The sequence below is a fragment of the Sminthopsis crassicaudata genome, chromosome X (genome assembly GCF_048593235.1).
Source record: "Sminthopsis crassicaudata isolate SCR6 chromosome X, ASM4859323v1, whole genome shotgun sequence".
NCBI classification, from domain to species: domain Eukaryota; kingdom Metazoa; phylum Chordata; class Mammalia; order Dasyuromorphia; family Dasyuridae; genus Sminthopsis; species Sminthopsis crassicaudata.
Genome location: NC_133623.1, coordinates 29,434,703 through 29,458,080, shown reverse-complemented (window position 1 = coordinate 29,458,080; position 23,378 = coordinate 29,434,703). Strand labels below are relative to the sequence as shown.

The following is a 23,378-nucleotide window of genomic DNA, read 5'->3' as shown; positions in this document are numbered from 1 at the left end:
CCACCTTGCTCTCTGACTCACTTGATCCGCTTCGCTCGATCGATCGAGGCTATCTTCCGTTCCCTCTGAGTTGGACTCTGCTTCAGGTCAGTGATAATATATTTTAGAGTACCTCTCTCTTTGGCAAGATGGGCTTTATGTGGGCCTTTCAGTTCCCTATATATCTTGGGCCAACTTTGGTGGGCCATTAAGTAACTTTCATTGGGAGTTTACCTGGGCACCTTGGGAAATGTGGATGCTTTTCAAAAGCTTCCCAAACACCAGGGTCCATTTCTAGATCACTTCTTGTTTTTATTTTACAGCTTTGATCCTCAGCAAAGGTATTAATGGTCCTAAATTTTATTTTGGTAAAACAATAGAAAGGGCAATGGGCTTAAAGGGAGGAGAATATTAGGTTTGCAACCTCCCTCTTCAGCTCATTTAGTTATAATTTTCCTCACCTGTAAAGTGATTATAGCAAAAATTAAGTGAAATGTGAGTAGTGCTTTGTAAACCTGTACATTGCTACAAGAATGTTAGTACAGCTTCTTCTTGATTTTGTAAGAATCACTTTTCTTGTATTTGTTCTGGGTCCCAGTCTGCCCATTTTATGGTCTAGAAAATAACTGGAGACATCAGACAATGGAGGCCTGGTAGAGGAGGCCTTTGGTGGAGACCTTGGATCCTTGCTGAATGCTGTTAACTATTATGGAGGCCATCTTGGCTGATAGGGCAGAAATTTTACTGGCAGTTCAAGGCAGGAACTACCTTTGAGGCTTGGGCTTAGTTTGGCTGTGTCAGGGTCTGGGACAAAGCAGGCCCATCAGCTTGCTTTGGACTAGCTGTTTCTCCTGAGGAAAATAGAGAAGAAAATGGGAAAAGTCAGAAGGAGGAGAAGGAGGAGAAGGAGGAGGAGGAGGAAAAAGCAGAGGAAGAAGAGGAAAAGCCAGGGAGGAGTAGGGGGAGGAGGGGGAGAAGGAGGAAGAGGAGGAGGAGGAGGAAAAGCCAGGGCGAAGAGGAGGAGGAAAAGCCAGGGCGAAGAGGAGGAGGAGGAAGAAAAATCAGAGGAAGAAGAGGAAAATCCAGGGTGGGGGTAGGGGGAGAAGGACGAGGAGGAGGAGGGAGTGCTCTCTCAGGGGACCAGGAGATGCTGGGCAAGCTTGGAATGACCCAATGGCAGTTTGTTTTGTGGGGCTATTGAGGAAAATAATTATGAAACTATTAAATATCTCTCTATAAAATAATAATGCCTTTTAAAATTATTACTGCTAAGATTTGCTTTATCATTTGCTGGGTGCTGACTGCCAGGAATTAAGACTCTATTAAATTAACCCTGTATGAATTTAGCTGAATGGGAGCCACTGTATAAAAAACCGTTAACTGTTGCTGAGCACCAACCCTGGCGCTACCTTCCGAGCCCCGCCCCTCTTTGCTCCCTTCCGAGCCCCTCCCTCGGCCTCCTCCCTGCTTCCCAGCTGTTCTCCCTCATTTCCAGACCCTTCCCTATTTTCTATTTCTCCTAGCCCCTCCTCCTTGCGTCCTCGGTATTCTTCCACTTACCACACACATACACACACATACACACGCACTCACACACACGTCCCAGTACTTCCGGCCAATGACCCCACCTTTCCACTCGCTTTTCCTCTTCCGCAACCTCAGTTCCGCATTTAGCCCCGCCCTTTCCTCTCTTAGCTCCCGCCTCTTCCTCCTCTACGTTTAGCTCCTTCCGCAACCCTACGCTCCCTGCGCCGTCTCTCCGTGCCTCCTATGTCGTCACACGCACGCCCTCCGTGCTTAGCTCCTTCCGCAACCCTACTCCCCGCCTCGTCCGCAATCTCGCCGCTGGGCTCCGCAATCTCGGCGTTTAACTCCGCCCCTTTCGTCATCTTTCTTTGCTTCCGCCCATCCTGCAGTCCCTTTCCTTGCTCTCGCCCCTCCCTTGCAGTCTTGCTCTAATGTCTTCGTTTTTTGTCCCCCCCCTTCTCTTCCATGCTTCCCCCCCCCTGAGCTCCTTTCGCCTTTCTTTCCCGCGCTGGTGCTCTCAATGCACTGCCTCTTTCTCTGTTCCGTGCCTCTGTTTCCTTTTTCTCTCTGCACATCTTTTCTCCCCTGTCTGCACCCTGGAGTTTGCTTTCTGCATCTCTCTGTCTTCTGTATGCCCCTCCCTTCCAGCAAAAGGCATGGATTCAAATTTAGTATCATTTAATCTCGCCTTGGGCTTTAGTTTCTTCATCTGTAACCCAAAGGGGGTTTTTGCGTTAGGAGATAGTGAGTTTCCCCTCATCAGAAATCTTCAAGAATACTGATTAAAAAGAGGTTGATCACAAAGTTTTGCAAGGGTGAATGTTGAAAACTATCATGCATTTTGAAAAATAAAAAGCTACTATAAATGAAATAAATATGTGTTTCTTTAAAAAAAAAATTAGATTGAAAAGTGGAACAGAGTAGTTACAAAAAAACTGGGAAAACTGAAAAGTAGTCTAGTAGAAATTAGGTAAAGACCAATAACTTACAGAGTATATGCTGAGATAAACTAGAAATGGGTACTTACATATAAAAGGTCACATAAAAAATAGAGTAAGAAATTACCTTTTATATCTATGGAGAGAGGACATTCACTACCAAATAAGGGACTAGAGGATCACAGGGGTGAAGTGGACAGGTTTAACTACATGAAATTAAAAAGGCTTTGAACCCATTTCAGCTAAAAATTAAAAGGGATAAAATCTGGCCTCAGCCACTTAGCACTTTCTAGCTGGGTGACCTTGGGCAAGTCACTTAACCCCAATTGCCTCATCAAAAATAAAGAAATAATAAATAAATAAATAAAATTAAAAGGGAAAACAAGGTTAACTGTGAAAATTCCAAGATTATAAGGAACTGATTAAAATATACAACAATGATACAAGAAAGAAGTCATTTCTCAATCGATAAATGAAAGATAGATCTGTATATACAGTCTTCAGTGAAATCCAAGCTATCAATAGCCTTATGAAAATCACTACTAATTAGAGAAATGCACATTAAAGCCACTCCAAAGTTCTACTACACACTCATCAGATTGGCAAAGAATAACAAAAAAGTCAAATTACAAATGTTGAAAGGGCAGTGAAAAAATGCATATCAACTTCCACTTAGGGGCTATGAATTGGTCCAACCACTCCAGAAAACGGTTTAGAATAAGGCATCAAAAAACTAAAGTGCATTTCCTTTGACCTAGTAATATACTAGACTAGGTCTATATCCCAAAAAGACAAAAGAATGAGGAAAAGAGCATATATATTCTCAAATATGTATAGTAATTCTTTTTGTGATGGCAAAGAACTGAAAACTAAGGGGGTGTCCATGGATTGGGGAAGAGAATAAATTATGATAAATGAATAGACTGGAATTGCATTCCAAGACAGCTGCTGGGCCCAATATATAAAAAGCTAGAACTGGAGACAAGGAGTCCAGGGTTCATTTCCAGCCTCAAACATTTAGTAATTCTATGACCCCAGGAAAGTAACTGACTTGTCCCCCAATCTATAAAGTGGGTATAATACCACCTACCTCTCAGAATGATAAAATGAGATGATATTTAGATAATATAGCTCTTAAAGCACTATATAAATGCTAGGTATGGTGGCTATTGTGCTGTGTAGGCAGCTGGTTTCAGAAAAACCCAGGAAGTGTAAATTAATGCAGATCCAGAATTTCTATAATACCAACATTTTAAAGGCTAAATACTTTGAAAGACTTCAGAACTCTGAGCAATGTAGTGACCAATCATGATTCCAAGGGACCAGTGATGAAGTATGCTGTCCTTTTCTTCATGGAAAGATGGCTGGACTTGGGTGTCAATTGAGATATACATTCTTGGTCATGGCCAGTGTGCAGATTTGTTTTGCTTGCCTATGTAGGGTTTTATTTTTCCTTTTTCTTTCTTTCTTTTTTTTTTTTTTTCCAGTTTGAAGGAGGGGAGAAAATAAATACTTGTTAATGAAAAATTTTAAATTTTCTAACTCCATTCCCCACCCCCCACCCCCAAAAAGAGAGCTTCAACCTCTCTCAGAGTTTTCTTGGGACTAATTATATAGAGGAGCTTCTTGTCCCAGTATGGGTTGGACTAGACTGTCTCCAAGGAATCCTTCTAGCTCTGACTTTCGGTAATTGGGCCATGGCCTTAGCTGGTAAGTGTCCCAAATGGAATTCGAACTCAGGACTTTCCTTCCTGATTCCAGGCATGGAGTCAAGGCAGCTCTTTCTCAGTCCTATACTTGGCTCACTCCTGTAAGATGGTGGCTCACAGGGTTGGGATTAGGGTTAGCCCCGATTCCCTAAAGAGCTGTGGAACTCAGGAGTGGCCACTAGAGGGAGCAGGCAGCTCCTCAGGGCACTTGAGCAACTTCCTAGGTTTAGCTGCTCCATAAGGGATCTTCCAGTGCTATACAATTTGGTGACGTGTGTGTGTGTGTGTGTGTGTGTGCACACGTGTGTCTCTGTTAAAATCTCAGAGAGAGGATGCCATAAATGCAGAGGCTGGCTAGAGGGCCAGTCTTAGAGTCAGGAAGCCCTCGATTTAAATTCTGGCTCAGTGACTCCTAGCTCTGTGCCCCCTGGCAACACTTAATCCCTAAGTGCCCTAGGAAACTGTCTAAAACGATATAGTTACAGACTGAATTGCTGATCTGTATTAGTAGAAGGAATGTTCCAAATCAGGGCTTCTCTATAGCAATAGAATCCAAGGTCTAGATGAGAAACAACAATTTACCATTCCAAAGCTTTTCTCATAGAGAGAGCCTCTCACTAAGATAAGGGTACAGAATTTAAAGCACCCTAAAAATACTGACTGGCAATATGGAAAAGGAACCAGCTGGCTAAAGGAGGGTCTGAAGAAATGAAGCATAATGTATCTGAAGAGGGGAAAAAGACCAAGGAGAGGTCCAGGGTTGGTCCTGGACATTTGGCTTGGCTTTTTTAGAAAATGATTCTCTATAGCAAGTGATTGGGCATCAAGGGGGATCCTCGGTGGGTGCCTCCTGAGATCCTTTTAGAAAGCTGAAGGCCCAGTGTGCCTTGGTGAGGTAGGGAACAGGCTGAGGCATGGCCAGGAAGAGCTGACAGAAGGGGAGGGGGGAAAGTAAGATTATTGCTCAAGCAGAGCTCCTCCTCCAGGCTTTGGAAGAGGGGAGCCGAAGGTGGAGAGGGAAGATGAGCCAGGACAATTTAAGCCTGAAATCTGACCCATCCCCTCTTACTCCCCATCCTCCTTAGGCTCCGTGATCTGAATTCCCTCATCAGCCCCCAGCTGTGGCCACAGGCCCTGTCTTGCTTCCACCACAAGGCAAGAGTTGGAAGTATAGCCATGGATCCCATGGCCCCTTCTCCCACCCCTCCTCAGGAGCAGACCAGCACTATTCTCAGCCCCACCCATCTTCCACCTCCCCAGCTTGGAAAGCTCCCCAGTTGGCACATGAGAATTATTCTGTTCCCCAGAGCAGAGATAATCTCTTCATCAGAAACTGCTTGTCGGGTGTTGGGAGAAGGGAGTGAATGCTGGGTAACAGACCAGCTTTATGACTGTTTTTCTGGGTGTGAAAAAGAAAGAAACAACATTGGGGAAAGCAAGAACATTCCCCACTTGTCCCGCTTGCCTTAGTCCACCACCAGACACTGCATCCTGTCTTCTAGAAGTCCTTGGAGTTGTGACAGGGTATCCCTCCCACCCCATTAGCAACTAGTGGATGTGCAAACCTCTGCACACATCCTCTTTTGACCCTCATCATACTCCTTGGGAGAAGAGTGCTCGGCAATGTTTTTACAGAACAGGAAACTGAGGCTCTGGTCAAGTGATTTGCCAGTGCCTGCCCAGGTTCCAAATCCAGCTCTGCTCTTTACTGCCTCAGGAAGGTCAGTTCTTGACCAAGTCACTTCCTCTCTCAGGACCTCAGTTTTCTATGTGTACAGGGAAGAGAATGGGCTAGGTGATATCTAGGGTCTCTTCAGCAGGCACCGAAGACATGCTTGGTGATTGGTTGCCTCTAAGAGAGAGCCATGCTCAGAGAAGTTTATTTGCCGAGTGGGGTCCTTGCTTCAGCACTGATCTTTAAATTCTTTCACTCAATGTTCTTTCCACTCCATGTCATGGCCTTCCTGGGGCTGGGGAAACTTCAGGGCCATGCGGGTCCCTGGGGCCTCCCCTAGCTGGCAGAGAGAAAATGTCAGCTGCCACCTCCTGGGATCCCATGTGATTATGGAATTGTGGGTATCTAGAGGGAGGGGAGGGGATTATAGATCAGAAACCATGTAGCCCAGCAGTGTCAAACTCACCATGAAATACCTAAGCTTGTCCCAGCTGACAACTTGTCGCTGGGCCCATTTTACAGATGGGGAGCTTAGAAAAGGTACTTTTGGTAGAGAAAGAAACATTCCCTTTCCACTTAAGGTGGGGGGACATGTCTCTACTCTCTGCCAGTGGGTAGCTGGAAGACAACTGGATTCCATCCCCACCGGCTGTAAGTAGGCTTGGGGGAAAAGTCAGCATCTCCCATGTAATCCTTCTCTTTCATGTTACTGGAGATCAGATCTGGGATTTCAGTGGTGAGGGGGCTCCCTTTGCCCAGGCACATCTCTACCTGCTGTGCCATTTCTGGTCTAAAAGAGATGCCCCGAGGCACCCAGAGATGGTACAGAGACTAGCCCGATCACCCAGCCACCACATGCCTCTGGGCAGGCCTTAAACCCAGGCCTTCCTGACATCGAGGCTGGCTTTGTCACAACACCCTGCTACTGGAAGGACTCTCAGCATTCAGCATGCCCCACCAGTAGCATTTAGGGGTCCCTAGACCTGTAGGAGGTTTGTATCCCAGACCCCTCTAATGCAGGGGATTAAAGTCAGAGGCTGAAGGTTGAACTCCAAGCACTACTATTTAGGTCCGGTGTCTTCCTGTGCTAGTCATTTCCTCTCATTGCTATTTGGTGGTTTTCAGTTGCCTTTCCAGCTACCCACTGGCTACTCCATCTCTACTACCTCAAGAAGAAAGGAAGTGTTTCTTTCTACACCAAAAAGAACTTTTCTATCGGTCTTTTGCCCTGGGCTTAAGCTCCCCAACTGTAAATTGGACCCACTAATGCGCTTTCAGTTGGGGCAGTCTTAGGAAAGTATCTGTGGAAGCCTCCGGCCCAGTGTGAAACTAGGGAAATGAACTCAGTGGATGGGGGGGGTGTCATTCCCTTCCCTTTCCGGGCTGCTTTCACAGCTCTTGTCCCTCACCAGAAAAGAGGGTCAGAGGCCTCGTGTCCAGGGTCCTCCGGGCCCCCAGCCCCTGCCCCGGGTGATGGAGAGGTGAGCAGAAAAGGCACCCGGCCTTCCGGCTTTGACTTCTCCAACAAGCCTCTGGAGGTCTGCTCCGAGAGGGGCTGGCAGGAGGAACGAGCCTGGAAAGCTACTGCCCCCTGCCTGGACGATAGCCAGGGAGTAAATTCCTCCCCTAGGAGAGAGGAGAAAGGAGGATGGAGGCCAGGGAAAGAAGGTGGGTTGGGGCCAGAGGGAGGGCAGGAGAGCAGGCAGGTGAGGTGCTGCGTGTGCGTGTGTGTGTGTGTGTATGTGTGAAGATAAACCTGTTTGTTCCCCTGAAGGGCACAACACACCCAGCCTTCTACTCCCAGATAGTTCCTCTCTCCTGAGTGTATCCTTTCTCTTTTGTGCAGGCAGGAGACTAGCCCAGCTGACCCCAGAGACCCAATCTAGCTCTTCCTTTGGAGGAGCCCAGCAGAACCCAGAAGATCCTGTCACCTTCTGAGTGGCAGTCTGAGTTCTGAACCCTAGCAGTGACTGAAGAGCATTAGCAGGTAAGACTGGCCTTAGCCATCCAGCCCCTGGCAGGGGGTGGAATCGAGGGGAAGGTTTGGGGGGAGACAGAGAACACAACCCCAGCTTTGGAACTAGGAGATCTAGTCCTTGCTCTACCACTCACTTGCTAAGTCCCTTCATTGTGTCTGACTCAGCTGCCCCATCTGTAAAGCCAGGGGATTGTACCAAATGATTTCACAGGTCTAGTCCAATTTTAACAGAATGGGAGCCTTAAGAAGGAAAGCAGTCACCGTGAATGTATTCCAGCAGCATGGCCTGGTGGGAAGCTGACCTGAGTTCAAATTGTGCCTGTGCTTCTGTAAAAACCTGTGTGACTGAACGAATCAATTGACTTCTCTGGCTCTCTGCATTAGGGATGAGGTATGAGAGGAGTTCAAAGGCCACATTGTACATCTCTGTTCCTAAAATGATCAATGAACAATGGGGAAATGGCCTGATTTTTAGACTTGGCTATCGTCACCTTTACCCTCACTCATTCTTGAAGAGAGAGAACAATTGTGCTGTGATTGGTCTGACCGGACCGAGTCAGCCTGTGTGACTCTGTCCCAAGACCCTGGGTATGACTTGGTATCTTAGCAATCATGAATCTCATGGAATGACCCTAGGAAGTCTCAAGTGCTTGCTGAGATCCTCACACCAGAGACTCTAGGTAAAGCAGGACAGGAACGGTGGCAGTGGTGGTAGTGATGGTAGTGATAGTGGTGGTGGTAGTGGATTAAGTCTGTGTTATCTCATTAATAGCCAGCAGGAGCCAGCAGTGACCTTTGGGGAGGAAGCACATGCAGGATGGCCCCTTGGTGAGGAGCCGGAGGTGTGGAGCATAAGACCCCTAGACTCAGGGCTCCCAGCTGAGTTTTTCTGCTCACTAGTGGGGAGGCTCGGGCCTGGCTCAGCTCTGGGAACGCAAAGCTGGCCGTGGTCTTATCTCTTTGGGAAAGAGGGAGGCAAACCAGCCTTGAAGAAAGAGAAGCTGAATTCCTCATTCCAGGCCAGCTTTGCCCCCCTAACAGAAAGAAGTAGTGGGGTGGGGGAGGCTGGGCCTTGGCTGGGGTGGGGTGAGGAGCTGCATGCCTCTTTCACTCCCATTCTCCAAGGGCATCAGAGATCCAGGGGGCCAGGGCCAAGGGCCTGTCACTGCTAACAATGGATTCGATTCTCAGTGGTAGGCTGGTATATGGGAAGCAAAGACAGAGAATGGAAAATACAGCAGGCTGGGAGGTGGAAGATTAAGGGCTAGACCTGGCTCTGCCTTTTAAGTCAGTGAGTGACCCTGGGCGTCAGTTTCCACAGCCCCATAAAGAAGTCGAACTAGCTAGCCCTCCAGACCTCCGTTCGGCTCCCCCAGCTTGCTGACTCCCTCTTCCACATATCACACACAGAGCTAATAAAGAGGAGCCATATGGATGGGTAGGGATGTAGAAATGGACCCTCGGAGGAAGTGGCACTAGAACAAAGCCAGGGATCCCGCAGTGGATGAGATAAGGAAGTACATTCCAGGCAAAGACATGAAAGCCAAAGATGCGGTAGAATGTGCTTAGAACAGTAAAGAATCCTCTCTACAGTGGTTTGGGGGAGGAATTCTCAGGTGACTCCTGGGTGGGCTGTAGAGGGGATTCCTGTTCCAGAATTTTCTCTTCACCCAGACTTATGATCCCATTTTCTCCATCTCTGAGTGCCCAGCCCTGGGTGGGGGTACCCAGAATCCCACCTGACACCCAGGGGCAGTGAACTGGAGTCCTGAGTTCTCAATGTCAGCACACCAACTGGGCTAGGTGGGAACTCTAGGCCAAAGGACATAGTGAAGTGGGAAGAGGGGAGTCAAGAGACCCATTTCAGAAAGGTAGAAAAGGGAAAATAAAAAAGTTACATTCTTAAATATAGAAGACCAGGCTTGGAATCAGGAGAATCTGAGTTCATGTCTTGCCTTAAATACTTATTAGCTGTCTGACCCTGGCCAAGTCACTTAATCCCTGCCTTGGTTTTTTTTTTTTTTTTTTAGTCTGTAAAACAGGGGTCATAATAGCACCTATCTCCAAGGATTGTTATAAAGAATAATTGAGATGGCAATTCTAATTAGCACAGTGCCTGGCACATAGTAGGCACTATATGATCTCAGAACAATGTTTTTAAGTGCACAGTAGGAAGTGTATCGAGTTTCCAAGGAAACAAGAAGAAATAAATGCTAGCTGTCCTCATTCTTAAGTTGCTCATGCTCACCTAGGAGTGGTTCTTGCAGAGGGCGCTTGGATTCAAATACAGGTTGAACTAGATAGCCTCGGAAGTTTCTTGTGATTCAGATTGAGACTTTAGAGACCAGACTTGAAAATCCAGCTCCCGGTTTCACCAGCAAAGACACTGAGGAAGCTGGTGTCAGATGATGCTGTGGTCATGTGTGCTCCTTGATACCTCAAGGAGTGACCCAGAGCAGGAGGAGCGGGTACCTCCTGCCCAGAAAATAGCACACACCCGGCTTTGGCTTTATCACTGGGGAGAGAATTCCTCAGGAGAAACATCTTTGTCCCATCCATCCCCGGGCCACAGCCGAGCCAGGGGCTCTGGTGACCCTGACCCTCTGGCAGGGGGAAGGCGGAGGTGAGGAGAGGGAAGCTGTGTTTTTTTGGACACTTGGGAATTAAATATGAGAACGCAAGCTGGGTAACTAGATGGTATGGTATCCTTCAAGTCAGGAAGAGATGTGAGTTCAAATCTGGCTTAAGATACTTAGCATCTGTGTGGTCCTTGGTACTAAGTCACTTAATCTGGCTACCATATTTCCTCTTCTGTGAAATGGGGTTGATAAGACACCTCCATTCAGGCTGGTTCTGAAGCACAAACACAGTGACGTGAAAGTACTTTGCAAGCCTGCCAGTGTTCTAGAAGCGCTAGCTGTTATTTAGAATAGGCCTCTCTGCTAATCTCGGGCAACATACGGCCTGAAAAGAAAAATGCCCTAGAGCAAAGGGAGGTACAAGAATCGAGGGTCGAGAGTGTTCGGTCCTTTGGGTCTGGCCACTGAGGCATCCATGGAGCCACCCCATGCCTTCGCACTCCACGTTGGGCTTTTGTGCAACAGTCATGAGAGTAACTAGATTTCCAGACCTTAATCCCACTGAAAGTATTGACTCCTGACCAAGGCCAATAGCGGCGAGGTGAACGGGAGAGGGCATCTAGTCCAACCTCCCGGATTGCAGAGAGGGAAATCGAGGCCTGGGCAAGTCACTTAACCCCAATTGCCTCAGCAAAAAAGAAAAGAAAAAAGAATGGGGTCCAGCTAGTTCCATGCATGTGATCTTGTCAAAGCTCATCCTTCTCTGGGCTTCAGTTTCCTCAGAGGGAGTTGAACACAATGGCCTCACTTAGGTCTATTCTAGCTTTAAATCTGTGATCCTGGGATCCCAGGATCCCTTTCAGTTCTGACCAACTACATCAGACCTCATTTGATCATCACAGCCCAAGCTAGATAGAAAACAATCAGGGCCTTTGGTCCCATGTTAACTTCCTTCCTTGTGCCAATAAACCTTAATATGTCCTTTCAAAATGGCTACTCTCCCTTTTTAGACAAGATGATACATAATATCAACCATCAATCCTTTAAACTTTCTTGGAAACTATTTATACTTTAATTAATTTCAACCCATAAAATGTTATTCATGTTTCAGCCTCAGTTTCCCCATCTGTAAAAGGGGGAAAATAAAGATATGACACCTACCTTAATATATGTTACAGTTGTGATATGTGTGAAGCACTTTTTGAGTTTAGAACACTATAGAAAGAGCAGCTTATAATCATCGCTATTGCTATTACAATGGTAATATTTTTGTCCAGATCTCCGATTTTACTGGGTAGAGGAATTCAATGCCCAGAGCTCTTGAACCGCACTTAGTAGTCTAGGTTACAGACGAGTTGTTGATCTGACCTTGTGGAGGCATCTCAGAGGCCCCCTGGACTTGCAGCTGGAAGGGACCCCAGAAGCCAGCTAGCCCAGCTCCCTCTGTTACAGATAAGGAAACTGAGCTCCAGAGAGCTTCAGAGATCTGTTTGCGATGCCCTTGCCAGGACATGTGAAAGGCAAGATTTGGCCCTGGCTCTTCAGAGAGAGTCCATGATCACCATTTAGGGACAACACAAGGGCCTGTTTGCATGGATAATTAATAAATAATCTGCTTTCACCCTTTCTGTCCCTCTCTGGCCCCATTGACATTCTCTGTCCATTAATCCTCGTTGACTTCTCCTTCTCCAGTCACGGCCACTGTGTCCCAGCTTTTTCTAGCTCTGCCTCGGCCCCCGTTTCTTTGATATTCCTCCTGTCTTAGCAAGCTCAATGGCATGAGAGCATTCCACACTTTCTTGAACCATCCATCGTCCGTTGTTTGGCGTTTCTCTTGCTTCTAGGCTTTTTGTGATGACAAATGAGGCTGCTGTGAACATCTGTGAACACATAGTTCTCTCCTCCCTTCTTTTTGTTTTCCATAGTTCGTTCAGAATACATTCCCATGAAGAAAATAAATAGATCCAAGGGTACATTTCTGACCACACCTCCTAAATCCCAGGTTAATCAAGTTATAGCTGGAAATCTGGCCTTCAAAAGCCAATCAGCTCAACCCCCTCATTAAACAAAGGGGGAAACTGAGGCCTGAGGAAGTTCAAGGGCCAGAGGTACAGAGTAACAGAGTGGGTTGTTAATGCCCAGATCATCTGAGCTTGAATCTGGTCCCCTCCCTGGTCCCTCACCTAGCCCAGTCATGTGGAAAACTTGCCATCATAGTCAGGTTGGCATATAGTCTATTGAACAGGAGCCTAGACATATGACCTGTGTGCTGAGGGCTATGGAATGCTTGAGCTCAGGGTGCAAAGACTGGGGAAGACACCCCAAACCCCCATCGGAGAAAACTCCAAAGTCTCTGGAATGAGCATCTGACTTTAACATTAACCGTAGTTCCCCAGGCTGATAGAATTGGGTTTCTTGGCCTTCCACCCAAAGGGCCAGCCACTGCCTATTAGGCCCGGAAGCAAAAATTCACCCGTCAGTGATTCCACCCTCCCTACCTGTCAATAGAAGAAGACAAGGAAGCTGGCCTCTTCCCCATGACTATGACTGGGAGAATTTGCCCATGATTTCCCTGCCTATGAGTATTGGAGGTGGGATTCTCGCCCAGTCCTCCAGTGACTCCACTGTTCATTCTGCTAATGTGCTTGCTCCACCCAAGGCAGAAGGCTAGTGAAGGGAAGGTGCTTTTTACAAAACAAAAGGAAGCTATTCATCTTTCTGGCCAAGGGAACACTGACACATAGGTGGAAGTCACAAAAAGGAAATTTTAGATCTGAAGATGCCAATTCAGTGATTCTTTTTGAAAGGGAGGGAATGATTGGCCAAAGTCACACAGCCAGGAGGGGCAAAGCTAGGTCTGGAAGCCAGGGCTGGAGACTCAGGTGAAGGCTATTCTCACTAAACCGGTTATTTCTCTTTATTTGGGTGGCCGAATGCTAAGGATAACTCTTACAGAAACTGAGATAGACATTGAAAAAAAGAAAAACCAGCAGGTGTCTCTGGCCATAGTAATCTCTTCCTTCCTTCTTACTGACTTCCTACTGCTTTTATTGCCATGGAAACCTGATACTGCGCAAGCCCAGAAAGACCTGACAAAGGCCCAAACAAAGAAACACAGAGAGGCCTGAGCAATTCTTGCTTCCTAGAGCTCTGGAGTACAGGGTCTCAGATGCACAGTCTGGGAGGTGAGGAAGGATCCCTGCATCAAGGACATGGGCAACCTTTCACTAAAGAGAAATGGAAGGACCACAGATGGCTCAGTGGACAGAGTTCCAGCTCTGGAGTCAGGGAGACCTGAATTCAAATCCACACTCAGACACTCACTAGCTGTGTGAACCTGGACAAGCCATATTGCCCCGATTGCCTCAGAAAAAAAAAAAAAAAGAGAGGGAGGGAAGAAAGGAGGAATTATGACAAAAGTGAGCTACTCAACTTTCAGCAGAGAACAGTGAGCCAGAAAACATAGAAAGATAGTCATAAGAACACGGCACTCCCTTTTTACCGAAGGACCTGGGATGGAAGCTGGTAGGGCTGGATAGAAATCGTCGCTGTGTCTGGATCCAAGGGCCACTGGGGGGCTGTCCTGCCCCGAGAAAAGACAGTCCAAACCCTATAATCACACCACTGATTTTAGGCTGGATGGCCCACAGAGACCATCTTACCTTATGTCCTCACTTTGCAGTTGAGGAAACAGTCCCCAGAGCGGTTTAGTGATTTGCTCAAGATCCCACAGTAAGACAAGAAGCATTTACTAAGCAGATACAAAGAAAGGCTATAAAAATAGTCTCGTCCCTCCAGCATGTCATAATCTAGTCGTGATGGCAGAATTAGGATTTGAAGCCACGTCTATCATTTTTTTCCACTGGAAGGGCATACATACCGCATGCCCCTCAGAGACAGAGGAATGAAGGAATTTGCTTGGCAGTAATCAAATAGTAGTAATAAGCAGAATATATTAAAGCATTAGAATCTACATGGGCTGAGAATCAGTTCTCATTCTAGCTTTTAGCCCTGATTTCTAATCATGGAGACATGTCACCATACTGTTATCTTTGCTTCTTCCCTCCTTTCTTTCACAAAAGGACACAGTAACTTGTATCGGTTTTCTGATGCCCTTTGATGTGGTTTTTGGAAACCACATATGGGATGTCCATTCTTGAGATGTGGAGGGACAGTCATAGGAGCAGTGGCCCTGTCCTACTTGATTCCAGACTCCAAATATGTGCAGATTTATTCAAAGAAATTTCCTATAATATGTTTAGAAAAATTGCACATGTGTAACCTATATCGGATTGCTTGCTGTTTATGGGAAGGGGGGGAGGTGAGAGAAGAAGAAAACATTGGGAACATAAGGTTTTACAAATGGGAATGTTGAAAACTATCTTTGCATGTATTTGGAAAAATGAAAAGCTAGATAAAAAAGAAATTCCCTATTCCTCCATTACACTTTACTTGTAGCAAAAAAAAAAAAAAAAAAAAAAAAAAAAAAAGTTAAGTCCAACCAGCCAACCTGCCAGTGCTCCTTAGTCCACCACCATTCTACTAAGCTAAGGGAATCCTATTGTATCTTTGGTTCCCCTTGTCTAAAACTGGGGGTTATCATGAAGAAAAGTTCTTTCAATGATCGTAGTCATTTTAGATATAATTCTTTTGGCTGTGCTTTCTTCATTCTGCACTAGTTCATAGGCATCTTATGAGGTTCTGAGTTCTTCGTGGTCATTGTTTCTTATGGCAGGAGTATTCACATACCCTGATTTGGTTAGTCATTTCCCAGTTGATGGATGTCCACTTTATTTCTAGTTTTTAAGCCAATAAAAGTGCCACTATTTAATGTGCCCATTTTATAAATGGAAAACCCAAGCTCAGAGGGATAAAATAGATGGGGTAAGTAGAAATGGCAGTGGATGTGTTGCCAGGGCCCTGGGTTCAAATCCAACCCTTGAAACTTACTCACTGGACAAGTCACTTTTCTTCTCGAGGCCTCCCTTTGTAGGACATGGCCTTTAAGCAAGATCCTTTCCAACTCTGGGCCCTATGACGATGTTTAGTCCCAGAACAAAATGACTAGTTCAGTAGCAGATGCAGGACTAGATTGAAGATTTCCCAAACTGTCAGTCCAGGGTTCTTTGCCCTTAGTGCCTACCATCAGAGGCCCTCACTAAATCCTAGAATGGGGAGAATTGATGGGATTGAGCTGTGTTCTGTCCAAGTGGCAGACCCCTTCTGCAGATGATACCTCATGACACGCATGGGTACCAAAAATCAGCTTCATAATCACAAACTGGGGAGGTGTGGCTAGACAGCAGGGATTCTCGAAAAAGATCTAGGAGTCTTAGTGTATTGAATGCCCAATATGAATTAGTCATTTGATAAGGGAGCCAAAAAGGCTAATAAGAGCCTGAACTATTTTAAGGGAGGAAGAATGTCTTGGATTAGGCAGGTGATAGTTGAATCTCATCTAGAATAGTATGTTCATTTCTGTGCACCATGTTTAAGGTGAGACAGAGATAAATTGGAGGGAAACCAAGATGATGAAGAGCCAAAGGTGAACAGGTTGAACTGGGGATGATTTGCCTGAAGAAGACTTGGGGAAACCATGATAGTTTTCCAAATATTGGAAAGCCTTCACGTGGAAGAGGAATTAGCCTTGGTCTACTTGGCCTCAGAGAACAGAAGAAGAAGCAATGGGTAGCATTAATAAGAGATGTGTAAAGCCAAATGTGAGGTCAGGGGAAAAAACCCTTACAATTTGAGCTGCCTACAAGTAGAATGATCTTGCTTAGAAGGTAGTGAGTTTCTTACTTAGAGGCATGTATTCGAGGGTCTTCTTGTTTAGAAAGATTGGATTTGAGAGCCTCTGAGGTCCCTTCCAGCTTTGATGAATCCATGACAGAGTTTGGCCTATTCTCTCTGAATGGGGTTGTTACAAATACCAGCAACCCAAACCAAGTCAAACTTCTAAGGAATAAGGACAGTACAGTCAGAAACAACAAAATCACTGCTGATAAATCTCCAGGGGACAGGCAGCTCCCAATCCCTACCCTTACTAGCAAGGACAAATAGCCAAGCCAACTGAGACCCCAGGAATTTCCAGTATAAAATAGGATAATAATTTAAAATTGGAGGGCCCTCCAAGGTCATTGAGTCCCAGGCCATCATCTGACGGCTGCCTTTAAGTTCCTCAGCCAAGGACCCCCAGGTTCCATCCGCTTCAGCATTCTTTCCGTAGTCCCCTGCTGAGCCTGCTTTAGCTTGGACACAAGTAAGCCAAATCATAACATTATGAGAAGAAACTAGGATAACTTTGAACCTTGGGCAGGGGCATTCTTACTGGCTTTTAGAGAAAGATTGACCCGCTCCATCCCTGTGCTCAGTTCAAAGACTGGCCTGTTCCATCCTTGTGCGCAGCCCTATTCTGAACCCTGAACAACAGCCACATGAGCCCCTTGCAGTGTCAGTGTTCACAGGAATTGGGGTTGTGCATTGGCATATACCTTTAGTACCTACAAGCCCAAACAGCCACACGTGCAGGCTGTCCCAACTCATCTTGTTCTAGTAGACACCAAGGCAGAAGAGGAGTATCTGGCTCTTTTTTCCTCCTTTGCAGCAGAGCCGCCCTCAAAGCAGTTGCTCTTGGTTGAGCTGACCATCACCTCTGGTTGTCCTGGCCACCGGCTCAGTCCATCAGTCAAGAGAGATCTAAGTTTGTCTCGTGTGGGGCAGAGCTATCTAGGCCTGGCCCCGTGGCGTCTCCAGGAGGTAGCTGAACAATGAGCCCTGTGCCACCCTCTGCCCATGGCCACACTGGGTGGCCCCATCCTTGCTATGGCTCCTCTTCTGCTTTGCTCCCTATCGACTTCTTCCGTGTATCTTCCCTTTCTCTTTCTTCCTTCCTTCTTCTCAGTTTCAGGATCCAACCTCAGGTGCCTCACCTCCAGGTGAGGATTTACTGAGCCCCTGCCCTCTGCAAGGCTTTGAGGAGAAGAAACAGGACTCCTCAGAGAGATTACTTTGTCAGAGGAGGTGAGAGATGTACAAAAATAATTCAAACACAGAATGGACAAAATGTGACAAGAATAGAAGCAAAGTCTGAAGGATGTGGCTGATGAGTTCACTTGAGGGAGAGAGACCTATTACTATATATAAGTGAATATAAATGAACTATACAAGTGCTTCTTTCTTCTTCTTTTCCCATTCCCTACTGGCTGGAGGACAAACCAATAAGACTTCCTGGAAGAGGTGGTCAATGAGCCTGGCCTTGGAGAATAGATAAGTTTCCCTAAGAAAACGGGGATCCACCTTGTTGCATAGTGAGGGGAGATGGGGGCTTTACTGTTCTGGCTGAATGACAAATGGAGAGGCGGAACAGGGTGGGTAATGTGGTCATGCTTATGCTTTAGAAAAAAAATGATTTAGCAGGGGAAAGAAGATGGAAACCAGGAGGTTGATAAGGAAGGCCTTGGGAAAGTTAGGGCAGGAGATGATGAGGTCCTGAATGCTGGTGATAACCTAGTGAGTGGAGAGAAAAGATTCCTTCTAGACCCTCCACTCCAGCTGGCAGGCCTGCGGACCCATTGGGGATACGAAGATGCTTGGAAAATACTGGTCAGGTTGGGGATGCTTAGTATCATCTTTCTTCCACAGGGTTCTCTAGTTTGAGTGAGCCATAAGCCCATGGGTTCTCACCGAAATGGGAGGCTGCAGCAATGAGTAGGGTTTGTTAGGACAGGACAGGCTGGAACCGGCTGGCTGGGAGAACCACAGCCAAGTGATTCAGGTCTATAAAAACAAGCCGAGGGTAGCTGCTGCCAGCCCTCCCACAGCCCAACCTAGCAGGCCCCACCAGGGCGCCCAAGAGGCTGCTTGCAAAGGCCCTACCACACCCTAGGCCCAGCAAGCCCTGCCAGGATGGGCCTGGAGTGGGGCCCATAGGAGGCACCCTACTGATGGGGATGATGAGGGTGATAATGAGGAGCTAATCCCTTTCTGACTTCCAAAGCTGTCCCATAATTTGGTTCAGGAAGTCTTCATGACAGTTCTTGTCACAGGCAGAGCTGTAAACCATCTTTAAGAAATTAGGAGCCAGGTTCAGGAGAGTCTCCTCTAAGGATCATTTGAAGCACCACAAAGAGAAGGACTTGTGCAATGATTTTGGCATTCACAGGGAAGAGGCTCAAGTCTGCTCTCTACCAGGACACAAGCAGAATGGGCTGTCAGGAGAGGGAGTGGGGTTTGCCCCCAATGGCGATCTGCAAACCAAGGGGGAAATTACCAATCACCAGGTATATTGGAAAGAGAATTCTTTTTTCTTAATGGTTTCAACTGGATGGCTACCAAGCTCCTTTCCCACATTTAGACTCTATGATTCTAGTGCCTTCATTAATTCATTTCCTCAACAAATTTGGTTTTCAGCAAAACTGGCACTTGCCATTTCTGCTATGGGCATTGTCTTGAGCATTCTCTGAACCTCAGTCCTCTTATCTGTAAAATGAGAGAGTTGGACTAAATGCCCAACTGGAGAGACCTTCCAGGGATCAGCCTGGGTTGGCCTGAAAGATCACGTCATATTCCCTGGAAACCCACAGTTCAAGAAATGCTCCCCGGAAGTAGGATTCTCTTTTAGGACCAGTTTGGGAAACTAAAGAGGTTCTACCCCTAGCAGGTATTTTTCAGTGTTTATTGATTTGGTTTGGTTGGCTCACAAGGGGTGTAGGAGGGCCTTCCCTGGAGGCCAGGAATTCCCAGACTGGTCTAAAGGATGAGCCAGCATGGTTGGGGTTAAGCAGGCACATGTGAGCACATATACACACACATTCACACAACACAAAGTAGGGGGTTTCTGGGTGGCCTTTAACTAAAGTGATTTTTTCAAGAAGTCTGGAATCCATTTTTTAAGTCATCCAAAGGAAGGTGGCTGTAACCAATGGAATAACTGTTTGCTACAGGCTCAAAGGCAGCAAGTATGTGTTTGGAAGGAGGAGGAGAAGGAAATGACTGATGGGATCTGTGGGTTCAGACTAAACAGAATGAAAACGATGGCAAAAGGGCTGTAGAAGCTCAGGGCCACCATTTGTACACCTGAAGAAACTGAGGGTTAGAAAGGCAAAGTAATTGGAACCAAAGTCACATAATTAATGAATGGCAGGGCCAGGTCTAAAATGGCAGTTTCCCAGCTCCCAGCTCACTATTCTTTTCACTACATCGGGCTGCTTTGGACCACAGTGGAGAGGCAAGAATGGATGAAGCATTCTTAAGCATCACAGCGTTTATGAGATCATAAATCTAGAACTGGAATGAACATCAGACCATCTAGTCAAAGCCCCTCGTTTTACAATTGAGGAAGCTGAAGCTCAGAGAGGTGACACAGCTAGTATCATAACTGGGATTTGGACCCAGGCCCTCTGGTAGACAAAATTTCCACTGTACCCAACTGTAGTCATTCCTGATCAGTTAGACAACAGCATAATTCCATGAGTCATAGGAAACCCCTTGACATGTATCTCTGTAGAAAAATATGGCCACTGCTGCCTTTTGAAGTTCACATAGCACCGATATGAATCAGATGAGGTTCAGTGACCCTTTCAATGAACAAACCCCCAGAAACCGAGCAATTATAGAGGGCTGAGGCATCTCCCACCCTCATCAGGCTCAGCCCTTAGGCACTGGACAGTTGAAGGCAATTCTCAGCAGCAAGCCCTGACCTTAATGGCTCTACAGCCCCACCAGGACTTGCCTGTACATGGGCTGTTAATTTCTCCTGTAAGTTTGGATTCATTTGTTTTCATTTTCAGTTATAATGAGGAAAAGAGGATGAAAGAGGGGCTCAGAACATTACTGCTCAGGGAATGGGGGCAGTGGTATGAGAGGATGGTTCACTGACCAAGGAAAGGTAGCTCAAAACTCTCATTTTGATTCTGTTTTCTCTGCCAGGGATCTTTGATCTTTGGACTAGAAAGCACAGAATAAAAATGCCTTTAAACTCAAGATAAATAGGCAGATAATAAGAAAATATTTGTAACTTGGCCCAGAAGAACCAAATACCCCATGTATTGAAAAACTAGCTGATGTAATTACTAAGCCTCTATTGGTATTCTGAAGAATAGGAGAAGTTAACTCCAGATTGGAGAAGAGCAAATATTCCAAACTTCAAATAAGAGGAGAAAACCATTTGCAAATTATAGGCCAATGGGCTTGATCTCAATTCCTGACAAACATCTCACACACCTTACTAAGGGGACAGTTCATGAACATTTAGAAACGGGAGTGTTTAATTAGAGAAAGCCAGCATGACTTCTTCACAAACAGGTCATGACAATTGGCCATTGATGGATAGATGAGAAAAGTACTGGAAAGAAAAGTTTACCTAGATTTTAACCAATCATTTACCCAAGTTATTCCTGCTCTGTGTGTGTACAGTATGTGAGTCAGTGTATCTGCATCCAAAGAACAGTCCATAGTGAGGTTATGTCTCCTTAGAAAAAGTCCTCCAGGGACCTGAGTCTGTGTTCTTGAACATTTTATGTTTATTTTTATTTTGGTGCTAGTGTTAGTTCTTTTTTTAAATAATACATTATTTTTCCCCTGATTGCATGGGAAGACAATTTTTAACATTCTTTTAAAAAAATATTTTGAGTTCCAAATTATCTCCCTCCCTCCTTCCTGAAACTGTAAGCAATCTGATATAGATTCTACATATGTATTCATGTAAAACATTTCCATATTAGTCATATTTAGAAAGATACTTGAGAGAAAGGAAGGAAAGAAGGAAGGAAGGAAAGGAGGAAGGAAGGAAGGAAGGAAAGAAGGAAGGAAGGAAGGAAGGAAGGAAGGAAGGAAGGAAGGAAGGAAGGAAGGAAGGAAGGAAGGGCTCTCCAGAGTGCTTGGATCACTTCAAGACTATATCAACAATGTATTAATGTTCCAGTTTTCCTACATCCTCTCCAACAGTTATTATTTTCTTCTTCTGTCATATTAACCAACCTGATAAGTGTGAGATAGTACCTCAGAGTTCTTTTAATTTGCATTTCTGTAATCAGTAGTGATTAAGAGCAACTTTTTATGTGATTATAGATAACTTTGATTTTTTCATTTAAAAACTGCCTATTCATACCCTTTGACCATTTATCAATTAGGGAGTTACTTATATTCTTTTATTCAACTTAATATTTTTCTAGTTACATGTAAAGGTAGTTTTCAATAGTCATTTTTGCAAGATTTTGAATTCCAAAATGCCCTCTAGAATGGTTGTATCAGTTCACAACTCCACCAATAGTGCATGTCCCAGTTTTCCCATATCCCCTCCAATATTTATCATTTTCTTTTTCTGTTATCTTAGTCAATCTGATAGATGAATTGTGTAAGTATATTGGATTACTTGCTGTCTAGGGAAGGGGAGAGATGGGGAGGGAGGGATAAAAATATGGAACAAAAAGTTTTGAAAACTATCTTTGCATGTATTTTGAAAAATAAAAAAAAAACTATTATTATTTTAAAAAATAAAATGGGGTTAAGTATTTCATTTCATCTTCTGTTAATCTGGACAATTTATATTTTTGTAAACATTCCCCCATTTCACTTATATTGTCAGATTTATTGGCATATAGCTGGGCAAAGTAGCTCCTAGTTATTGCTTTAATTTCCTCTTCATTGTTGCTCTTCTTTATGCCAGGATAGTATGTAGCGGAAGAGAAAATAGCAGCATGGAGGAAGAAGGATATTTTTTAGATACATTGTATTAGTGGCAGAGTGGATTTGCAGTCACTAGAGCTAGGTTTACATCACTCTTCTGTGTGTGGGACCTCAGACAATCCAATTGATCTCTCTAGGCCTCACCTTTCCTAGCTGTAAAAGGAGGAAATTGGATTAAATGATGTCCATGGTCCCTTCCAGTTGACCATTTTTAGTCCCATGATCTTCCATGGGATTTTTTTAAGGCTCAGCTCCTGGGGTTAGTGTTCTCCATCTCCTCCTTCAATTATCACATAAATACTGAGCTGCTTGCATATTGTTGCTTCCCCCTCTTCCCCACAGAATGTAAGCTTTTAGTGAACAAGAATTGTTTCTTGGTATTTTGTTGGATTCAATTAGTTTGCTGGGCATACTCATTTGCTTCCAGGGTCCTTGCTAATCTTGTTACCCACAGATGTAAAAAAGAAACCATTGCTGCTTGGCAGAGCTCTCTGGGAGTGATGGGATTTGGGGCACTGAACCCAGTTTTGCCACTATCTGTAACAGTCATTGTCTTGTTTGTCCCCAGAACCATTTGCCATATTGCTCTGACCCGTGAATACACGACTTCAATATGATGCCTTTCAAAAAAAATCTCAAAGGTAAGTCTATTGGCTTCTGCTTCTCAGATCCCTAGCCCTTTCTTTCAGACCTCTGCCTTTCTCCTTTGCTCTCTGAGAACTTCTCAGCTGAGAGAGTCGGGCTGAAAATGCCATGCTAGGCTCTGTATCCCTTCCAATGCATGGCACCTCTGGCCGGTCCTCACTCATTCTATTCCAGGAGCTCACTTAGGTGACTCTAAAATGCAGCTGCTTATTTAATTCATATCCTGAAATCCTATTAACTGCATCATCATCCTTATCTGTCTCAGACAATAGGCTCCCTAACAACTAAGGGCCATATCTTCTTCCTTCTCTAGTGCTGTGCAGATAGCTAAGGATTTCTAGTGACTAGTGATGCTGCTGAAACTGCCAGGAACTCACTGTACAGACTTTGTAAGCCAATTTTTTTTTCCTCCAGCTGTAAAGGAGCTAGGGAGGAAGGATCTTTGGACTGCAGATATTCTCTAGAATGGAAATGGGCAAAACTGCCTCCACTTCTGTCCCTGGAATAGACAGTGGACATATCTGTCACAAAGAAAGACTGAATTTGGGTGTAATTGAGAAACAGGAAAGAAGATCTTAGCCTTCACTGTAACCATTGGTTTGAGTAAAGATCCCTTTGGTTTCCTTTATTTATTTGTGGCCCTCAGTGAGCAGGACTAAT

General features: G+C 45.3%; 1 protein-coding gene across 4 annotated transcripts in view; it reads left to right on the top strand.

Moving 5' to 3' along the window:
• ZNF185 (zinc finger protein 185 with LIM domain) overlaps window positions 1-23,378 on the top strand; it is a 53,353-nt gene continuing 29,975 nt past the window's right edge. For 2 of the 4 annotated variants that reach the window (XM_074277504.1, XM_074277501.1), the window contains exons 1-3: window positions 1-86; window positions 7,675-7,815; window positions 22,642-22,714. In XM_074277504.1, the coding sequence (XP_074133605.1) occupies window positions 22,687-22,714 (28 nt within the window). In that variant the 5' untranslated portion in view covers window positions 1-86; window positions 7,675-7,815; window positions 22,642-22,686. Of the gene's footprint in view, window positions 87-7,674; window positions 7,816-10,336; window positions 10,430-22,641; window positions 22,715-23,378 lie in introns of those variants that run through there. The other 2 variants (XM_074277503.1, XM_074277502.1) reach the window with 2 other exon arrangements.